We start from the raw sequence: 17159 nt of genomic DNA on the forward strand, positions 1-17159 counted from the left end.
CCAAAAGGGAGGGGGCCCCTTCCCAAAAAAAAAAAAAAAAAAAAATAATACACTGGTGGTGTTAAAGATTGGGGATGGAATACAAATACAGTTCATCTCAAATGCAGAAGAAAATTAAAATCATCTTAGGCAATTTAGAAACAGCATCTGAGATAAAAGGTAGAAGACTTTCATGGGAAGGTGAAGAGATGTTACTCAGAGTTGTTAAAGAGAAGGGCTAAGGATAAATGCAAGTTTCTATGCCCTCTTGATTCCCTAACACCCCAGTTCTTAGGACTTCTTGGTGTTAACGCCATCTGAATTATCCAATTAACTGAGTTTCCCACCTCCCACCTTCCTTTTTTCACTCCTCTGCCACTACTTCTCAACCTCCATTTATTTCCAATACACTGCCAATTTTTTGCCATTCATGACCATTAAGTCTACTGACATAATTCCTCAATTTATGTTAAATTGAGGTAATTCAGAAAGATTAATTCCCAGTGGAACAGCAGAACAAGAGTGAACATAGTCCTTGAGATTCCAAAGCCAGTGGTCTCTCTATTATATCACACTGTCCCTAAGGTTCAATTACCATGAGTTTATGTCACACTAAATGAGAAGAAGTAAAACTGACTAACGTCACAGACAAGTTCTCAAAAGGAAGGCAGAATGAGGCAAGAAAGAAAAGACAATGGCAGGGAAAGCAATGCAAGCATTATACCTATTGTGAAGGAGGAGCACTGCCAGAAAGGTTTTCTAGGGACTAGCCTGGACTGAAAGACAGCATGAACAAATACAATCAATTTTTCAGGCTGTCACCTGTGCCATATCTTTATAGAAATTTCCCATAGTGTCTCTGAATTATTTGTTAAATCACCCTGCTGTTGTCTTACGCAGCATATTACTAAAAGTTCTAAGACTCTTTCCGTTTAAAAAAAACTTTCTGAGTATCATGTGATGGATAGTATTTAATCAGAATACACCAGAAAATAAAAAGTTGTGATTTTTTTTTACTCTTGGTAATTAATTCACTGTAACGTGGTATAAAAAAATTGATGTAACAAAGAGAAGCCAATACGAAACAGGTAGTCTGAAAAGCAATTTCTAATGTACTGAGCATCATCTAGGGACAAGATGGCTGTTTACCCAGCTACATTCTCCCAGAAAAGCTTGTCTCCAATTCTAGTAAAATCAAATGGGAAAAACCAAACTTCCTGTCTCTCTACATTTGATATCATTTTAAAAGCTCTGGTAAGATAAAACATAGTGTTTCTTACCTCCGTGCAACATAATAAAATATAGGATTCCCAGCTTTGGAAGTCCCAGCTTGGTAGAAAATACTCAAAGTTTTCAAAGCTTTGAACTCTTCTTTTTCATGTACTTGATGCCTGAAAGAAAAAAAAGAGTAACTCATAGGCTTTACACTGTCCACTGAATATCTACAAAAATCCACAACTGCACCAATGATAAAATATACAAAGAGACAAAATATTTTAAAAGCAACACGCTTTCTGAAGGGCAATGTGGTTAACATGTACCAAAAAATTTAAGGTGTTGTTCTTTGAACCACAAACAGTGGTTCTTAGGATAATGCTAAGAAAACTACTGGACAGGGATATTAACCATAGAATTGGTTTTAATCATTTTTCTTTCTAGACATAAATTTTTGAGTTTTTACTTCTTTGTTTTTTAAGAGTTCAGTTTACCAACCTTTTCTTTCCTAGCTTACTGATTCTGAATGAGTGAGAAAGGCCCACATGTTCCTCTTTACGGGAATTTATCCTCACAAATAGTGTTATCTTTTTCCAGATGGTTACTTACTGGTATAGTTGTACCAACACAATTTATTAAAAGTCCATTCTAACCTCCCTGATTCTGAATATCACTTTTATAATTATACTCTTATATATATTTAAATATACTTCCAAAAAAGGCATGGTTTAATTTTTATATATTCTGCTCAGTACTCAGTGTGTGTCTTTAACCTGAAGATTTTTGTCAGTCAACAACCCTGGAAAATTCTCATTTGCTGTCTTTCATATATTACCTCTTCACTATTCTCTTTAAGCTCTATTTATTAGATATGCTGGACCTTCTCATTCTCACTTGTATCTCTTAAACTCTTCCATATTTTCCATTTCTTTATCTCTCTGTACTGACTGTATACTAGGTAATTTGCTCCAAAATTCTCTTCCAGCTATGTATGCATTTATTATTTTTCAAAATATCTTTATTGGAGTATAATTGCTTTACAATGTTGTGTTAGTTTCTCCTGTACAACAAAGTGAATCAGCTATATATATACATATATCCTCATATCCCCCTCCCTCTTGAGCCTCTCTCCCACCCCTCTAGGTTGTCACAAAGCAACAAGCTGATCTCCCTGTGCTACTTTATTATTAAAATACATTTTCTTTTACCTAGTTTTTCTATGTGTCTTGGGGGTGGGAGGAGAGGTTGTATTACCTCCGTTCATCATATTGCTTGTGCCAGGTCAGCATTTGTTTAATATTAATGGAAACAACATAGATATCACTTGATAAGGGAAATAGGTGCACATGTGTATAGGGAAATGACTGGGAGGCTATCTGCCAAACGTTAACTAAATTATCTCTAAGGGATGAAATAACTGAAAACTTCTTACTTTCTTTTTTAGACTTCTATGTTTTGAATAATTTAACAATTTTTATTTTTATGGTTGACAACATTAGAAAGCTATTTCCATTTTTTTAAAAAGAAAAGTGAGTCTCAGCATCAGTGGGAACTTAGAACAAAAATATCACCTAATATTTATTAAACACTTCATATATACACCAGACATTGTTCTAAGTACCTTACACGTATTACATCATTTAGTGTTCAAAAGGACAGAAGGTTGTTTTGTAAGGAAGGTAGGGTCTTAGGTAAAAGGACTAATAAAGAGGTTTTCTCTGAAAGATGGAAAAATGGCAAGGACATCCTTAGTAATGTTGCATAAAAAATAGTTTTACATTTTTGGACTGCACAATTTTCAGCTAGGTAACATGAAAATTTTGTATGGAAAATATTCCTTTAATTACATAGGAATAAACATTTGTTACACAGAAAAACGTAACAGAGCTAAAAAGATAAAAATTAAGTAACAGAGCTAAAGATAAAAATTAAGTTTGAAAGGAGATTGTTATACATTCATACATTCTTTTAACAGTATCAAAATATGGGAGTCATGTGTACAAAACTATGGCCTGTATGTAATATGATTAATACCAGGCACTTACAATGCCTGGGACATTATGTGCAAATCGTTAATGTGAATTAACTTCAGAATGTCATATTCTGCTTTTTTCTCTCTGCCTCTGGCACACACCATGAACAAAACACTTAACCCACACTCACTATGAAACACTAAGTGACTAAGTGTAAAGTAGTATGAAAGGTACTTTATAAGACTAAAGAATTCAGCAAACTATCTTCACTGTAACATCACAGTGGTGAATGTCTAACAATGAGGATCCAAACTAAATCCATCTAAATGAGATTCAAAACAAATGTCTACAGAAATTTTATAGCAATATTAAAGTATACTATATTTTCTGAGCCTCAATCTAAAAGAAGCTAGTATCATTAATTTTCAGGAGGGTTCTAAAAAATGTTACAGTGTAGTAGAAAGAGTTCTGCACTTTGAACCAAAGGACCTATGAATCAGGTATGGAATCTTAGGCAAATTAATTATTCACTTTGAACTCTGTTTTCCCTAATTATAATATGAAAATAATGTTATCTACCCTCCCTTTTAACTATTAAATGCAAAAACACCTCAAAACAATATGACAAAGTACTATTCAATAAGATGCTATTATTTTTATAAGAAAATCAACTATGAAACAAAGCATATTTCAACAATATATAGGGTAAGAGAAAAGTGGGATTCCAAAACATGGCAATGTGGTCATTAAGTACATCCTTGCTAATAATTCTCTATCAAATATACAAGCATATCTAACAAGTGGCCTGGTGGTAAACCTTGCATCTCATCGAAAAAGAAAGCAATCATCATTTCAAGGTGATACTTTACCTAGTCATAAATTCCTCAAACTTTGAACTGGTAAGGTTAAGGCTGGACCAGTGTGTATCTGCCACAGGTTTGTGCTCTGGAGGACCCAGGTATGCAAGAAGTGTTGCCATCTTATCAAAAGGTCGTCTTCCAACAGCTTTGTGATCCCTAGATATAGCAAACTACTTAGGAAAAAGGTAGCAGTTCACATTTAGCAGAACACATTTCTTTAGATTGTCACTGGCTGCTTTTCCTTTTACTGTCAGCTGGTGGTTCCTGTTAATTTGTAAACAGAATCCAAAAGAGCTCAGGGGTTTTAAGTTTACACTGAGATGTCTTAGAAATATGACCACTCCCCAAACTACAAAATTCACATAAAAATTCATTTTGTTCTAGCATTAATCCATTACCATTAAATGGGCAATCAGCAAGTAAATATAACATTCTGATCCACTTTTTAGGAAGTGGACATACTGTCCCTGATATCAGATTTCTGCTTAATCAGGGTAAATATGAATCTTCAACAACTATTAAACATTTAAAACTAAAGATAACGACATTACTTCACAAACATCAAACTGGCAAAAAAATTATGAAGTTTGCTAATGCCAATTTTGATGAGGATGTGTATAAAGAGGTACTCTCACACAGTGCTGTCAAAGTGTAAATAAGCATGTACACTGTGAAAAGTAATGTGGCAGTATCTAGTAAAGTTGAGGCTGTGTATACCCCAGAACTCGGCAATTACACATTTAGGTAATACACAAGGAGACAAACATGAAGAATATTTATTACATCGCTATTTAAAATAATAAAAAACAGGAAACCCTAAATAACCATCATTTAGGAAGTGCAAAAATAAACTGTGATATAGTCATTCAATGAAATACTAAGTTAAATAAATGATAAATCTCAAATAGAATATTGTGTGAAGAGACTATACTCAGTGTATCACTGCTGTAAAATTTTAAACCACACAAAACTATATTATATGTACCTATGTTATACCTGTAATTTCCTTTTTCTTGTCAGTTACACAAGAGAGAAGTAATACCTTTTCTTCCCCAAGAAATAAAATGTTATAAAGATCTGAAGTAATTACAGAAAAATAAATAATGTTAAAGCTAGGTGGTAGACATGGGTCTCCGTTACATTATGGTCTATACTTCTTTTTATGTTTGGAATGTATCTTTTTATAAAAAACCAAATTGAAGAAAAACTCTCTAGTATTAAACTACATGAATATGATTGTAAGTTATATAAGAGTTTGTGCTTAAAAAATGCATTTAAAAGAATGGTTGCATTTAAAAGTTCCACAGTTTAAGTGCCACACAGATACAGAAAGCATCTTCCTCTTTCTATCTTAGGCACATATTAGTCATACCCATGTCTACTTCAAGCCATTAACAACTCCTAAAGGATTAAAATGCTCTCTCTTTTAAAACTCCCATTTCCTAATTCGTTGCTAGCCTTAGCTTTATGGTCTTCTATTTTTCCCATGAATGAGCAAACCATTTTTATTGCCATTTAAAAGTAATCTGGACTCATTTTACCTTTGTAAGAGGACTCATACATAGGAATTTGGGCCCTTTATAAACATACATAACTAGAAAGGACAGCAAATGATTCAGGCTACGAGAGACTTTAACTAAAAACAGCAAATGAAACAATTCCCAAATTAATAATTTTCAATTATTAAGTATTGTCTATATAAAGCTATTTGCATATACTTAGAGTACCACAAATGGGATTATTATAGGATTGCAATAGAATAGCAATGTTTTAATTATTAAATTCCTAAGAATTAAGCTGCTCTTCAGATTCAGATGCCAATACTCACTTGAACTTCTAGTATATTTAAATTTCTCTATGTCTTGTTGTACATTATGTTTGCAAACCAGAAAAAAACCCAAAAGGCTAGTTTGTGAATTCTTACCTTAATTTTTTTTTTTTTTTGGCTGTGCCGCACGGCTTGTAGGATTCTTAGTTCCCCCACCAAGGATCAAACCCAGTGAAAGCGCCGAGTCCTAACCACTGGACCACCAGAGGATTAATTCCCTCTTAGCTTAATATTTTTAAAAAAGTCTGTAGCACTGATGTACGTTGGTTGATCATTTAATATGACTTAACCTGTTGTCTATATACTTTTAAAAAGAGTCTACATGTCTCTTTCCAAATCATAATTCTTATCTAAGAAGATGCAAAGTAAAAAGCATTCATGACCAATAATTTTATTGGTATGAATTTAAACTGGGCCTTCCCTGGTGGCCCAGTGGGTAAGACTCCACATGCCCAGTGCAGGGGGCCCGGATTCGATCCCTGGTCAGAGAACTAGATCCCACATGCATGCTGCAACTAAGAAGTCCGCATGTCACAAATAAAGATCCCACATGCCCCAACGAAGATCCCACATGCTGCAACTAAGACCCAGCACAGCCAAAAATTTATTACAAATAAATAAATACTAAAAAAAAAAAAAATTTAAGCTGAGACTTTTCAATATCCCCATGACAGGGAAATTTTACCTGTTGCTGGAAAGATACTGGCCAATTTTCTCTTGATTGTTCCAGAGCAGACGATGTAAAGCAAGCACATTGCCATCACTGATGAAGGAAAGACTATGATTTACTGCATCACTTGTAGGACAATCGGATGCTATATCAAGGAAAAACCTTCAAAAATGCAAAGCTATTAGAATTTCAAAAACCAGATATACTCATATCTATGCTTGAATTAAATCTATGTGAAGTAACTTTGTGAAATTACTATTACAAATATGGAGGTTTTATCATTAAACGAAATAAGAAGAGACAAGGAGAAAGTTGGTCTTCCATTTCTGATACCTGGCTACAGCTTCAGAGCAGGCTCTGAGGTCAGACAACGAAATTTAAACAGATGAGACTTTGTAGAGAAGCCAGTACTTTACAGATAAGGAAATGGAGGCCCAGACAAGACAAAAGACCTCCCCAAAGGTCTGTACAGCCTCTTAGGTCAAAGCCAGGATCAGAACCTTTGTTCTTTTAACTTTCTATGGGTAGTCAATCTGCCAGAATATAAATCCTATGCTGACATTCACTTTCTTTCCAATGTGATTTGCAGTCCAACAGTACACCTTTTAAACTCCAATTAGACAGAAGTTCGCAGGAACTATAATGAAAAACTGGAAGAGAGTGTTGTACAAGTATAGCTTAGACTGTGAGCCAAAACAATTAGATTCACACTGTATGAAAAGTAGAATTCTTGATGTCAACTTACATTTACAAAGCACTTTCTCGTAAGTTATGTCATTTGCTTCTCTAAAATCAACTCACAGGCAAACATAGTGTTATACCTACTCTACAGATAAACCAGCAACTCAGAGAGAGAAAGAGAAGCAACTAGCTAGTTATGGGAACCTAGCAGAACTCAAGTTTTCTAAAATCATAAAACTTCAACAGTTATCCAGTTACTCATGAACAAAATCTTATGCATTTACATCACGTGGTTTAAAGAGTAACTTTTTAGTTTACATACATATCCAAATTAAAGTATCAAAAATATTCTAATATCAAAAAAACCTGTGATTATACACTATAATGCATTATCTGTACCAGTTTGGTTTTAGTTTTTACTGAAAGAAATCTTTTTCCTTCTTCCTCTCCTCCATATTGTGTCAAACTCAAATCCTTTATTTTAGGAGATATGTCAAAAACCCCTCCTGGTTTTTAAATATGGAAATCACTACCAGATTATAAAGAATATCATTTTATTTCATTACTGTCTTTTATAGTGGAATAAAATAAGATTATGTTCTTGACCAAGAGAGAAAAAAGAAAACAACCTACACAGGAGCTTCATGTAGATCAAGTACATAGACTTGAGTGAAAGTGAAAATATTTGATCCAAACAGAGCAACTGGCTAAGTATCAGGCTGCTCACCTTCGTGCTGCATCAAAGTTGCTTTTCACAAAATCATTAAAAGGCCGCATGTGCTCTTCTTTTGTGAAAAGGACATGATTGGCAATACTCTGAAGTACCTAAACAATAAAATAGGGTTATAAAGGATCTGATTGTTTATTTATGAAAGCTACACATTCATATATTCTTTAAAAAATATTAATTTTCTCACTGATACAATTTCTACTGGTAGTTAAAAATCAATTATTGCTCATTCAATAAATACCTGGTTTTGTTTCTATGCTTTCCCAAATATGAATATAATTATATAAACACGTATATATTTACATATATAAAATACAAATTAAAATTTTAATGTATTTTTTAATTTAAAAATCATATAGTATACATTTTGGTTTCCATTTCAGAATTTCCATAATGATTATATAGAAAACCATCTTCAGAAGACATTTGCTAAAATATTTTCAAATGATAATAAGGTCCATCGGTATCAGTCTAATGAATTTCTTTGTGATATAAACAAAAATAAAACAAAAGCATATAAGTGAAAACCACAGGGCATTTCAAAAATTAAGAAAAAGTACAGTGAATACAAAAAACTGAAAATTTATGGAAGAGAAATTTTGAATAGCTATATTATCAAAATGATTCTTCACCTTTGACATTAACTTCAAGCCTCTTTCGATTCTAGGTGGTGGCTTTTTATCTAGAATCCCTGCTTCATACGGTGAGACAATGGCAGGGTTGATAAATCTGAGAAACATGGCACTTCCCACTGCACCGATGCTGTTCTGAGGGAAACGCTGGCTAACCACCTAAAAACAAGGAGTTGAGAATTCAATATATGGTTTGAGTTAAAACAAGGAAATGGGAAGAAAGGGCTTGAAAGTCAAACTTTGCACAAAAATGCTGAAAGACCAATCCTTGTGAACAACACATGCCTAATTTTTCCTACTCCCAAAACATCAGTAAACAAAAATTTATCCTCAATTCTTGCCCTCTATCATTTAAAAGCACAATAAAGGCATCTAAGAAAAAAAGAGAAGTCTCATAGATGAGTTGTGTAGAAGAGATCTGAAAAAAGATCTTAATTTTATCATCACTGTTTATACTGCAGATTTGATGAGCAACAAAAGCAGAACAAATTTTCACACAAGGATTATCATATTTTCCTAAGATTACAAGACATGAGAGTGTGGTCAACTCTTGTAAGGCAAAGCTAAATAAGTTTCCAACAGCATACACCTGAAACATCCAATACCTAATGGTAAATACTTACATTTTGCTGTATACCAGGTACAATTAAATTTCTTGAGCAAAATGCTTGCCATATACAAAACAAAACTTAGTTTTCTTTGATTCCTATCGAGAGAAAAAACTTACTTACAAGTAACATTATTGCCAGTTCTTTTTCTTCATCAGAATGCTTTATAAGGGCCTACTTATTATTTAAACCATGCAGGAATGGGAATTCTTGGGGACCTAAAAGAAAACAGGATCCCACCAGCAAAAGAGAGAACCCCTATGTGTACCTCAATTTGTAATTCTGTCAAATAAAAAAAGTTAAAGATACAAGAAATCGTTGCCCACGCTGAAAAACAATGTGAGCTCAACATTTTAAATGGATTTATTTTCTCTTTTTCTCTTTATAAAACATTCCACTTTGAAGGTAAATTAGACTGGGAAAGTGCTATGAAGCTGGCTCAGCTCCCATCTTTTCCTAGCATGTCCTGTTTTAAATTAACACATGAAAATTATAGTTTTCTGAAATTTACATTTGTTACAGATAACACACATATTTATTTTTAAAGAACACTCATATAACATTTAAATCTCTACAACTATTCATGCTTAGCGTGGCTAACTGCTGCTGAAAGCAGTGTTGACTAACGGCAAGGCCGCACTACTCCACTCAATGTTCTGGGATTCCAAGGATAAACCTGCATTTCAAAGGCTACTGGGGGAAAATGAGAAAACAGGATTTATATGCAGAATCTCACATAGCTCTAGTTTTCTTCACAATGCCTCAAAAAAATAATACTTCTTGTCATGAATTCTCATGGCTGACTGACTCAAGATTAACTCTGGAAAGAATAAGGATCATTTCACTTCATTCTGTTTCCTTCAGTGCTTCATGTGGTATACATTTTAAATGTGTTGTTATTCACTGCCTAAAATCTCAAAATAATTTTCAACTATATATGATAGGAAGTTAGTAAAAATAAGACTTTAGAGAATGACTTTTTAAGCTGGGAAAATCTTTCTGAGAGGTGATAACGGGGTGAGTTATAACTAATATATTCTCACCTTCGTGCACACTGCATCGCTCAGGAAGCTTTCTTGGTGTTACAGTACTTGGAGTGCTATTGCATGAAGGACAACCTTACACCTCAGTAAGAGGAAACTGGTGAAGGTGGTTAAACACAGCAGTCTTAGAAGAATGGCTTTAAAACCTAAATACTGTTTTAGTTATTTTTAGCTGAAATACAGTTTTAGAAACAGAATTAAGAAGAAAACACAAGTGCTTTTACTACTCTAGTACAGTGTTTAACCTTTCGGGGAGTAGGAACAGAAAAATGAACGTTTACTTTCGCACAGACAAAACTCTTCATAAATTTTAGAATGTTCACAGACCACCATTGCTACTGCTTGTTTCTTTTAGAACTCACAAATTTTAATCTTAAAAGATAAGAAACACCTCAACAAACCTACAAATTTTTAAAGCCTTTAAGGAGTGAGTTAGCAAGAAGGAACGGGATTAAAAATTGCTTTATATTTATAACTGCAAATAGGTTGTTTTAAAAGAATCACATATATTCAGTTTAATCCATTAAAATCCTGAAATGGTTTTTAAAGAAGTAAAAGTTAAGAGTTTGGTTCCCAAAGAACTGGTTAATTGTAAAATACTAACCTGCTGGGAAAGTGTCTCAAAAAAATCAATTACTTATATGCACACAGAGAACTCTTTTAAAATGCATTTTTAGAGTAGCTATTTCCTGGTTTTCTCTAGGACAGAAAAGCTTTTAAAGTGTGATGCACATTTATACCTGATTTAAACTCAATCTCAGAATTTAATGAATATCTGAGTGAATTATTTCCCTAATGGAATATTGTAAACATTATGAAAGGTACTACACCTTCACTAACTTCCACATCTTCAAAAATAATTCATGTCAAAACTCAAAAGTATCCACACTACAAGAACACATATTGTTTCATGTATCATATAATTATGTATCTCACCAATAACAGTATATTTTTGGAACTAAAACCTGATAAAACAATCAATATCCATAAAAATGCTCTACAACAAATTTTATGGTTATTTATTAAAATACTTCTTTTCCTTTCACCACAAATTAACATCAGTGTAATTCTATCTCATAATATACACATACTCAAGTTGTTTTTATTTTTAATCTGCAAAAATCTAATTTGTATCCAAAAGACATTCTGCATAAAAGGTCAAAGTAGGGCCAGTCTGAATGCTGAAACCAATTATCAGTCAAATGTCCCCTTTACTTACCTCCCCCCCCACCCCCCCCCAAAAAATACAGGTTACAAATAAAGGCAGTCATACACTGTACATCATCAAGAGAATCACAACCCATCTATCCTTAATTACCTGAGTTAGGTTGACAACTTCTCAAAGGAAATCTAATTTACAGTATATGTTTGAGTATGATAAAGAGAATTACCTATAATATGATTACACAGCTATATACCAGAAGCCAGAACCTTCTCTCCATATTTTACACATTACAATCCATGGTACATACACCCCAAAAGAAAGTTAACTTGCTTTTTAGATCAGTAGATTTTGTTAAGCCAACAACTCCATAAACCAACATTTTAAATTTATAGTAACTATACTGTCTTCATACTTTGGAATGTGTTCTAAAATATCTTAAATTGCCAATTAGATTTCCTTTGTTTCCACAAGGACCTCATATCACTTGTGCTGAGAAATACATTCCAAAACTTAGTGTTACCCAGAAACATTTTTTTTTTAAATCTGAAAATAACACTAGTAGAAAAAAACATTTCAAGGAACAATTTTAGACAAAATCTTAGTAAATAAAGCAATGTTAGGAAGGCTAAAAAACATGCTCTAGAGAAAAAGAGAAAGCCTGAATTTTAATTTATGTGATATACTACACAATGGTATTAGTAAAACACCAAACAAGAGTGTTAGAAATAGTAAATTAATTTCAACAGTGATGGTGTATATTATGTTAAATCCACATATGCTGAGAATTAGAAGGCTGAAGCATTAGAAAGAAATGTTTTTATTAAGTAAGATGGCCATCCAATCCAATCCATTTGCTCACAGCTGACCAAATTTACTTAACGTATCCAAAAAGGAATCTCTTGAATGGACATAAAAGCATGTCTCTAAATTTTAATTTAGTTCTGAATTTAAAATAGAAATTTACTATATGTAAAGCTCAGACGAGAAATGAAAGATGAAACCCGATGAATACACTAAATTTTACCTTTTAAAGTAAACTACCTACGTGACTCCTAAAGCTTTTCTTTACATCTTTCTCTAAATTTATTTGGATTGTATGAACAAAGGTAGTACTGAGCCTGATAAAGATCAGTCATACTGACAGATAATGGCAAATTTAAAATGAATGCACGTTAATATTCTGGACAAATGTCACTCACAGGAAGAAAATAATTATGACTACCATGATTTTCTTCCTTTTAAATTAGGGCAAGTTCATAGAAGCAGGTAAGTATATGCATATCATGTTTGCAAATAAGGTGTTTCTCTATAAATATGGACTCACTTTTCCTTTATTTCAGAAGTACTATAATTCTCAGTCCCAATAGTTTAATAATGATTTTCTCTAAGGTAAGAGTGGTTTTGTTTTACCATTAGAATTTTTATAATCTAAGCACAATGATCTAAATCCTGGCTGAGACTGTCTAGATAAAAATATAAGAAGTAAAAAATAAACTTTAGCTACTTTTAGGTAAGATTTATTAGAAAGTGACACTTTCCTTCCATGTACTTCTAACAATTAAGGAAAACTTTCATCTCTAGGAAAAGAAATCACTCACATTACCTGCAAACAAGAAGCAAGAATGAAGAGAGTCAGCATTTCCTAAGGCCTTGAAATTAAGTTTCTTTGGCATTCATTTATAATTTAAAGAATAAATAATAAAATTAGACCAGGGATATCCAATGCAACAAATGCTCCCAAAATACCTTTGGGATAAATCAAACCAAAGGAACACAGAGAATGTTTCAATGTAACTTAATTCCAGGGTTAATTGAAATGAAAGCTACTTTGTGCCAGAATTAGTAGAATGATTTTACAGTGAAGGTCAAATAGGCTGAAGTGAAGATGTTCTTAACAAACAGCAAAAGATTTTTGTTTTGCTTTGAAAGAAACAGCTAAAAAAAAGTTCTCCAAACTTACTGATTTTTTGTTTTCCTTTTTTTCTTTTACTGTAGCTTTATTCAGTAGGGAGTGGCAAGTTGCCTACAGAACAGAGATGAGCACAAACAAGTCACAGCACCAACTACATACAGCAACAAAAACAATGTTGGCTTGTACATAAAATTACATGATCAAAATGTAACACAAATGGAATCAACAAAAAATTAGGAATCAACTTAATTTTGAGGGATGAATTTTATCTCTGGATTTTAATTTTTATTACATTTTTAAGCCAAAGCATAAATAGCAAGAAATGCTGAGACAATCATATCTACTATTTCTGGCTATAAATCGCAGAAAAGCTCTCCTCAAGTGAATGTGAGGATATTTAATACTTGCATTTCAGTTAAATCCTAGCTTTTGATAAATTTTATATAAAATGTTCATTACAAATAGATCATACTCTAAAAACACTTCTATGCATCTACATAATTTTTTCTTGATACATATATTTATATATACTTCTCTGTGTATCCTTCAATTGACTTAAAAAGTTCTTTTTCCAATAGCTGGCATTGAATTCCTATCCTACTGATTAAAAAAATAAACATTAAATGGCTAAATATAATAGAAAAATACACTTTAGAGATTCTGAGCTAGTCTCTCTCTCTTTAAGAAAGATTACTCTTACAATTTCACTTATTTTTGTTTGCAGGCTACTTCCTGAAAAAGTTCTAATCAGAGGAGGTTAAAAGCTCTGCAACGTTTGGGAAAAGAATGTTATCAGCTCAACTAGAAATAAGCATTAATATTAAAGTGAAGAAACTGCAGAGAAAATTACAGAATAAAACTGTGAGCCTGCTTAAAATTTTTCACAGATTTGACCATTTATCAGAATGTCTCCAAAACACACACACACACACACACACACACAAAAACAAAAAAATACCCAAAACCCACAGAGACATATTGGTTTCATCTCTCAGAGCTCCTCCTAGGCCAAAGAGCTCTGTTAAAATTAAAAGACTCCTGATTGGACTAGACTAGGCACAATAATTATTTTTAAAATATCTTGAAAACAAATTAGAATTCTTTAATCCACCATACATGGCATTTTATTCTAAAAATTCTGTGCATTCAACACCATAACCCATAATAACTTGGCATTAGTTTGATATTTGTTCATCCATCCATCCATCCATTCATCCAAGTAGTTACTGTGCACCTACTTGCTAGATACCATTCTAAGCACTGGAAGAAAGCAATAAAATAAGAAGACACGGTCCTTTTCCCAAGGAGCTTTGATTCAAACTTTAGACTATATACAAAAGCACTAGTAACCCAATTTATCCCCAAAATGCAGTTTTATACACTTTTTATTTTCAATTACGGTATATAACCATCAATTATAGCCTTAAAATTTTTGTGTAAACGACTTCTGTTTGGAGAAGCACATTTGCTAGGAAAAGACGACATTTATTTAGAATCATATTTAGCTCTTTCTCAGAATTCTCTCACCACAACTTAGGAGAATATCCAATCTGGGAATTGTTTTCTCATTATTCCAAAACTATCAGGAGGAAAAGTGGAAATAAATACATGAGAAAATGTCTCAGTTATAAATCTAACACATGTTCACAGTTGGCTATTCCTATATAATCTTAACCCAGTCCACTAAGTAAGGAGGCATATAAAATGAAAGACATGGTTAAACCATGATTTTAAAAAGGTTTAACAGTCAAAAGTACTAACTCAAGACCTAAAGCTCAGAGAAATTTATTAGCTAGCAATATACTCAGCTTTCAAATCTTCCCCAGTAGGTCCCAAAGCAGGAGACATATTTACTAGAGGGAAAAAAACAATCGACTACTATCCCTCCCAGCAGAACATAAAAGTACAAACGGACCATTATGTTATTTCCAAAGTCAAAAGGGCAAGGAAAAGCCAGAAGAGGGAAGATGAATAAAAATAAAAGAGCAAACTAAGAGAAAAACTACATTTGGAAGGAGACTCAATGAAAGAATATCTTGAGATCAAAGTTTATTTTTTTTCATTTTTAATTAGTAAACGTAAATTTTCCTGTAATCAGTCACTTATCAAAAAACTTTTATTTATAAATAACATAGCATATATTTCCTCTATAGTACTGTACATTCCAACAATAAGTTTATCCAATACGTCCCCAAAATGCACTAACATTTAAATAATATTATTAAAGGGAATAATTGTATGTGAAATTTTAATACAATAATTCAGGTCTGTTGTAATATGGGATACTGTATTATGGAATGTTTTAAAAAGCACAACACATAGTGGTTAATAAGCCACCAATTATCAACTAGCATTATTTTCTGCATTATTTTCACTTCCCTCCCTTCCTAACTATGAAAGCTGACAAGAATCTTGTTTACTTGGGTGGGAGAAATGGGGTTATTTATTCCTTCATTAAATATTTTCTAAGTACTTACTAAGTGCCAAGCACTTAGTTCCTTTTTCCTTATCAAGTGGGACTCCGAGTTTGCTGATGATACAAAAATTGTTTTCTTTTAGGGAGACAACCACATGAAGAATTTCTACTAAAATCTACTAGAGACCATATATGTAACCAGGTAGTCAGTACCCATTCACTTCTAACCAGCTAAAGTCAAAGCCACTGCCACTTGAGAAATTCATTTGCTCTCTGAAAACAGTTACTATTAGGCCAACCAAGAAGTTGGTCCAGACTATTTTTAATAGGTGCTTACCATTTCTTATCTGCCTAGTTATATAAACAGAAAGGACTGAATTGGATTTAAAGAGAAACCTGAATAATGCCCAGACTTAAGCTATTACTTACTGTATTAGATTTCATATTATAACTAAACCACCCTCTGGTCTCAGATTTAACTAGCTGAAAAAATTATGTGGGGCTCTCCTAAGCTTCCTTGAGCTATTTTGAAAAGGCAGGAAAAGTCATGATAATTTAAATTAAGACAGTTTTAATGCTAAGTATGCTTCATCATCTACAAACATGATGAAACATTTTTTTATAGATACAGCAGATACATCTTTATAAATAGCAATGGAGGAAAAATTCACAAAGAGCAGCCTGAAACAGCTTTTTTAAATGACAATTTCACTGATCTTGCTAATGTCTCTAAGCAACCAAAGCCCTGTGCTAAAAAACAAATGGCTGGGGATAACTCTGCAAAGAAAAAGACACAAAAGGCATGGGTTTTGATAAATACATACATTTTTTCCCCTATACCTGCCCCTGTCCCAAACTCCAGACCCACTAATGTTTCTTCCAGAATCACAGTTTTAACAGGCTAATGTGGATTTGCACTAATCTCCCTTGGAGTGATTAAATCATTTCTGAAACTGCATATGCCCATCAAAAACACAGTGGAAGCCATAAAAGAACACAGGTGCAATTTCCTTAGCAAGTAGGGGATGACTGTGGACATCTGAACTCAGAAGCATTACTTGCAGTTCTAGTGTTGGAAAGTCTAATAATTTGACATGAATGATGATGCAATATATTTTATGAGTAGCATTCTACATAAAATAAAACATCAGCCTGTCCTGGGAAAACCTGACACAAACACAATAGAGCTTAATAAAAAAGTCAAAATTATGGATCAAGCATTTCACAACACAAAAAACAAGGAGTAGACCAGCCTCATATGTGAAAGACCCGATGAGTAATTTAGGTACAAGATAAAAACAACAACAAAAATTCCATAATACATCTCATTTCAATCACATCTATTATACCCAGTAGATTTGGTACATTTTAAGCTTGTTCTCAACATAAGGAAAATTTATTATTTTTAAAGTACCCCCTTAAACTACTTTATATTTTTAGAGCCAAT

At 32.9% G+C, this 17159-nt stretch overlaps 1 protein-coding gene across 5 annotated transcripts in view; it reads right to left on the reverse strand.

The window, feature by feature from the left end:
• The window catches only part of NF1 (neurofibromin 1), a 243002-nt gene that overhangs the window by 92371 nt on the left and 133472 nt on the right, over positions 1 to 17159 (reverse strand). For 4 of the 5 annotated variants that reach the window (XR_003002089.1, XM_024736655.1, XM_024736668.1 and 1 more), the window contains exons 31-36: positions 13345 to 13407; positions 8569 to 8727; positions 7934 to 8031; positions 6541 to 6687; positions 4037 to 4183; positions 1260 to 1370 (exon numbers count right to left, since the gene is read on the reverse strand). Coding sequence is in view for 4 of the 5 variants with exons in the window: in XM_024736655.1 (XP_024592423.1) it covers positions 1260 to 1370; positions 4037 to 4183; positions 6541 to 6687; positions 7934 to 8031; positions 8569 to 8727; positions 13345 to 13407 (725 nt within the window). In the remaining variant the exon portion in view is untranslated. The remainder of the gene's footprint in view (positions 1 to 1259; positions 1371 to 4036; positions 4184 to 6540; positions 6688 to 7933; positions 8032 to 8568; positions 8728 to 13344; positions 13408 to 17159) is intronic. The other variant, XM_024736660.1, reaches the window with a different exon arrangement.

The sequence above is a fragment of the Neophocaena asiaeorientalis genome, unplaced genomic scaffold (genome assembly GCF_003031525.2).
Source record: "Neophocaena asiaeorientalis asiaeorientalis breed wild unplaced genomic scaffold, Neophocaena_asiaeorientalis_V1.1 scaffold129, whole genome shotgun sequence".
NCBI lineage: Eukaryota > Metazoa > Chordata > Mammalia > Artiodactyla > Phocoenidae > Neophocaena > Neophocaena asiaeorientalis.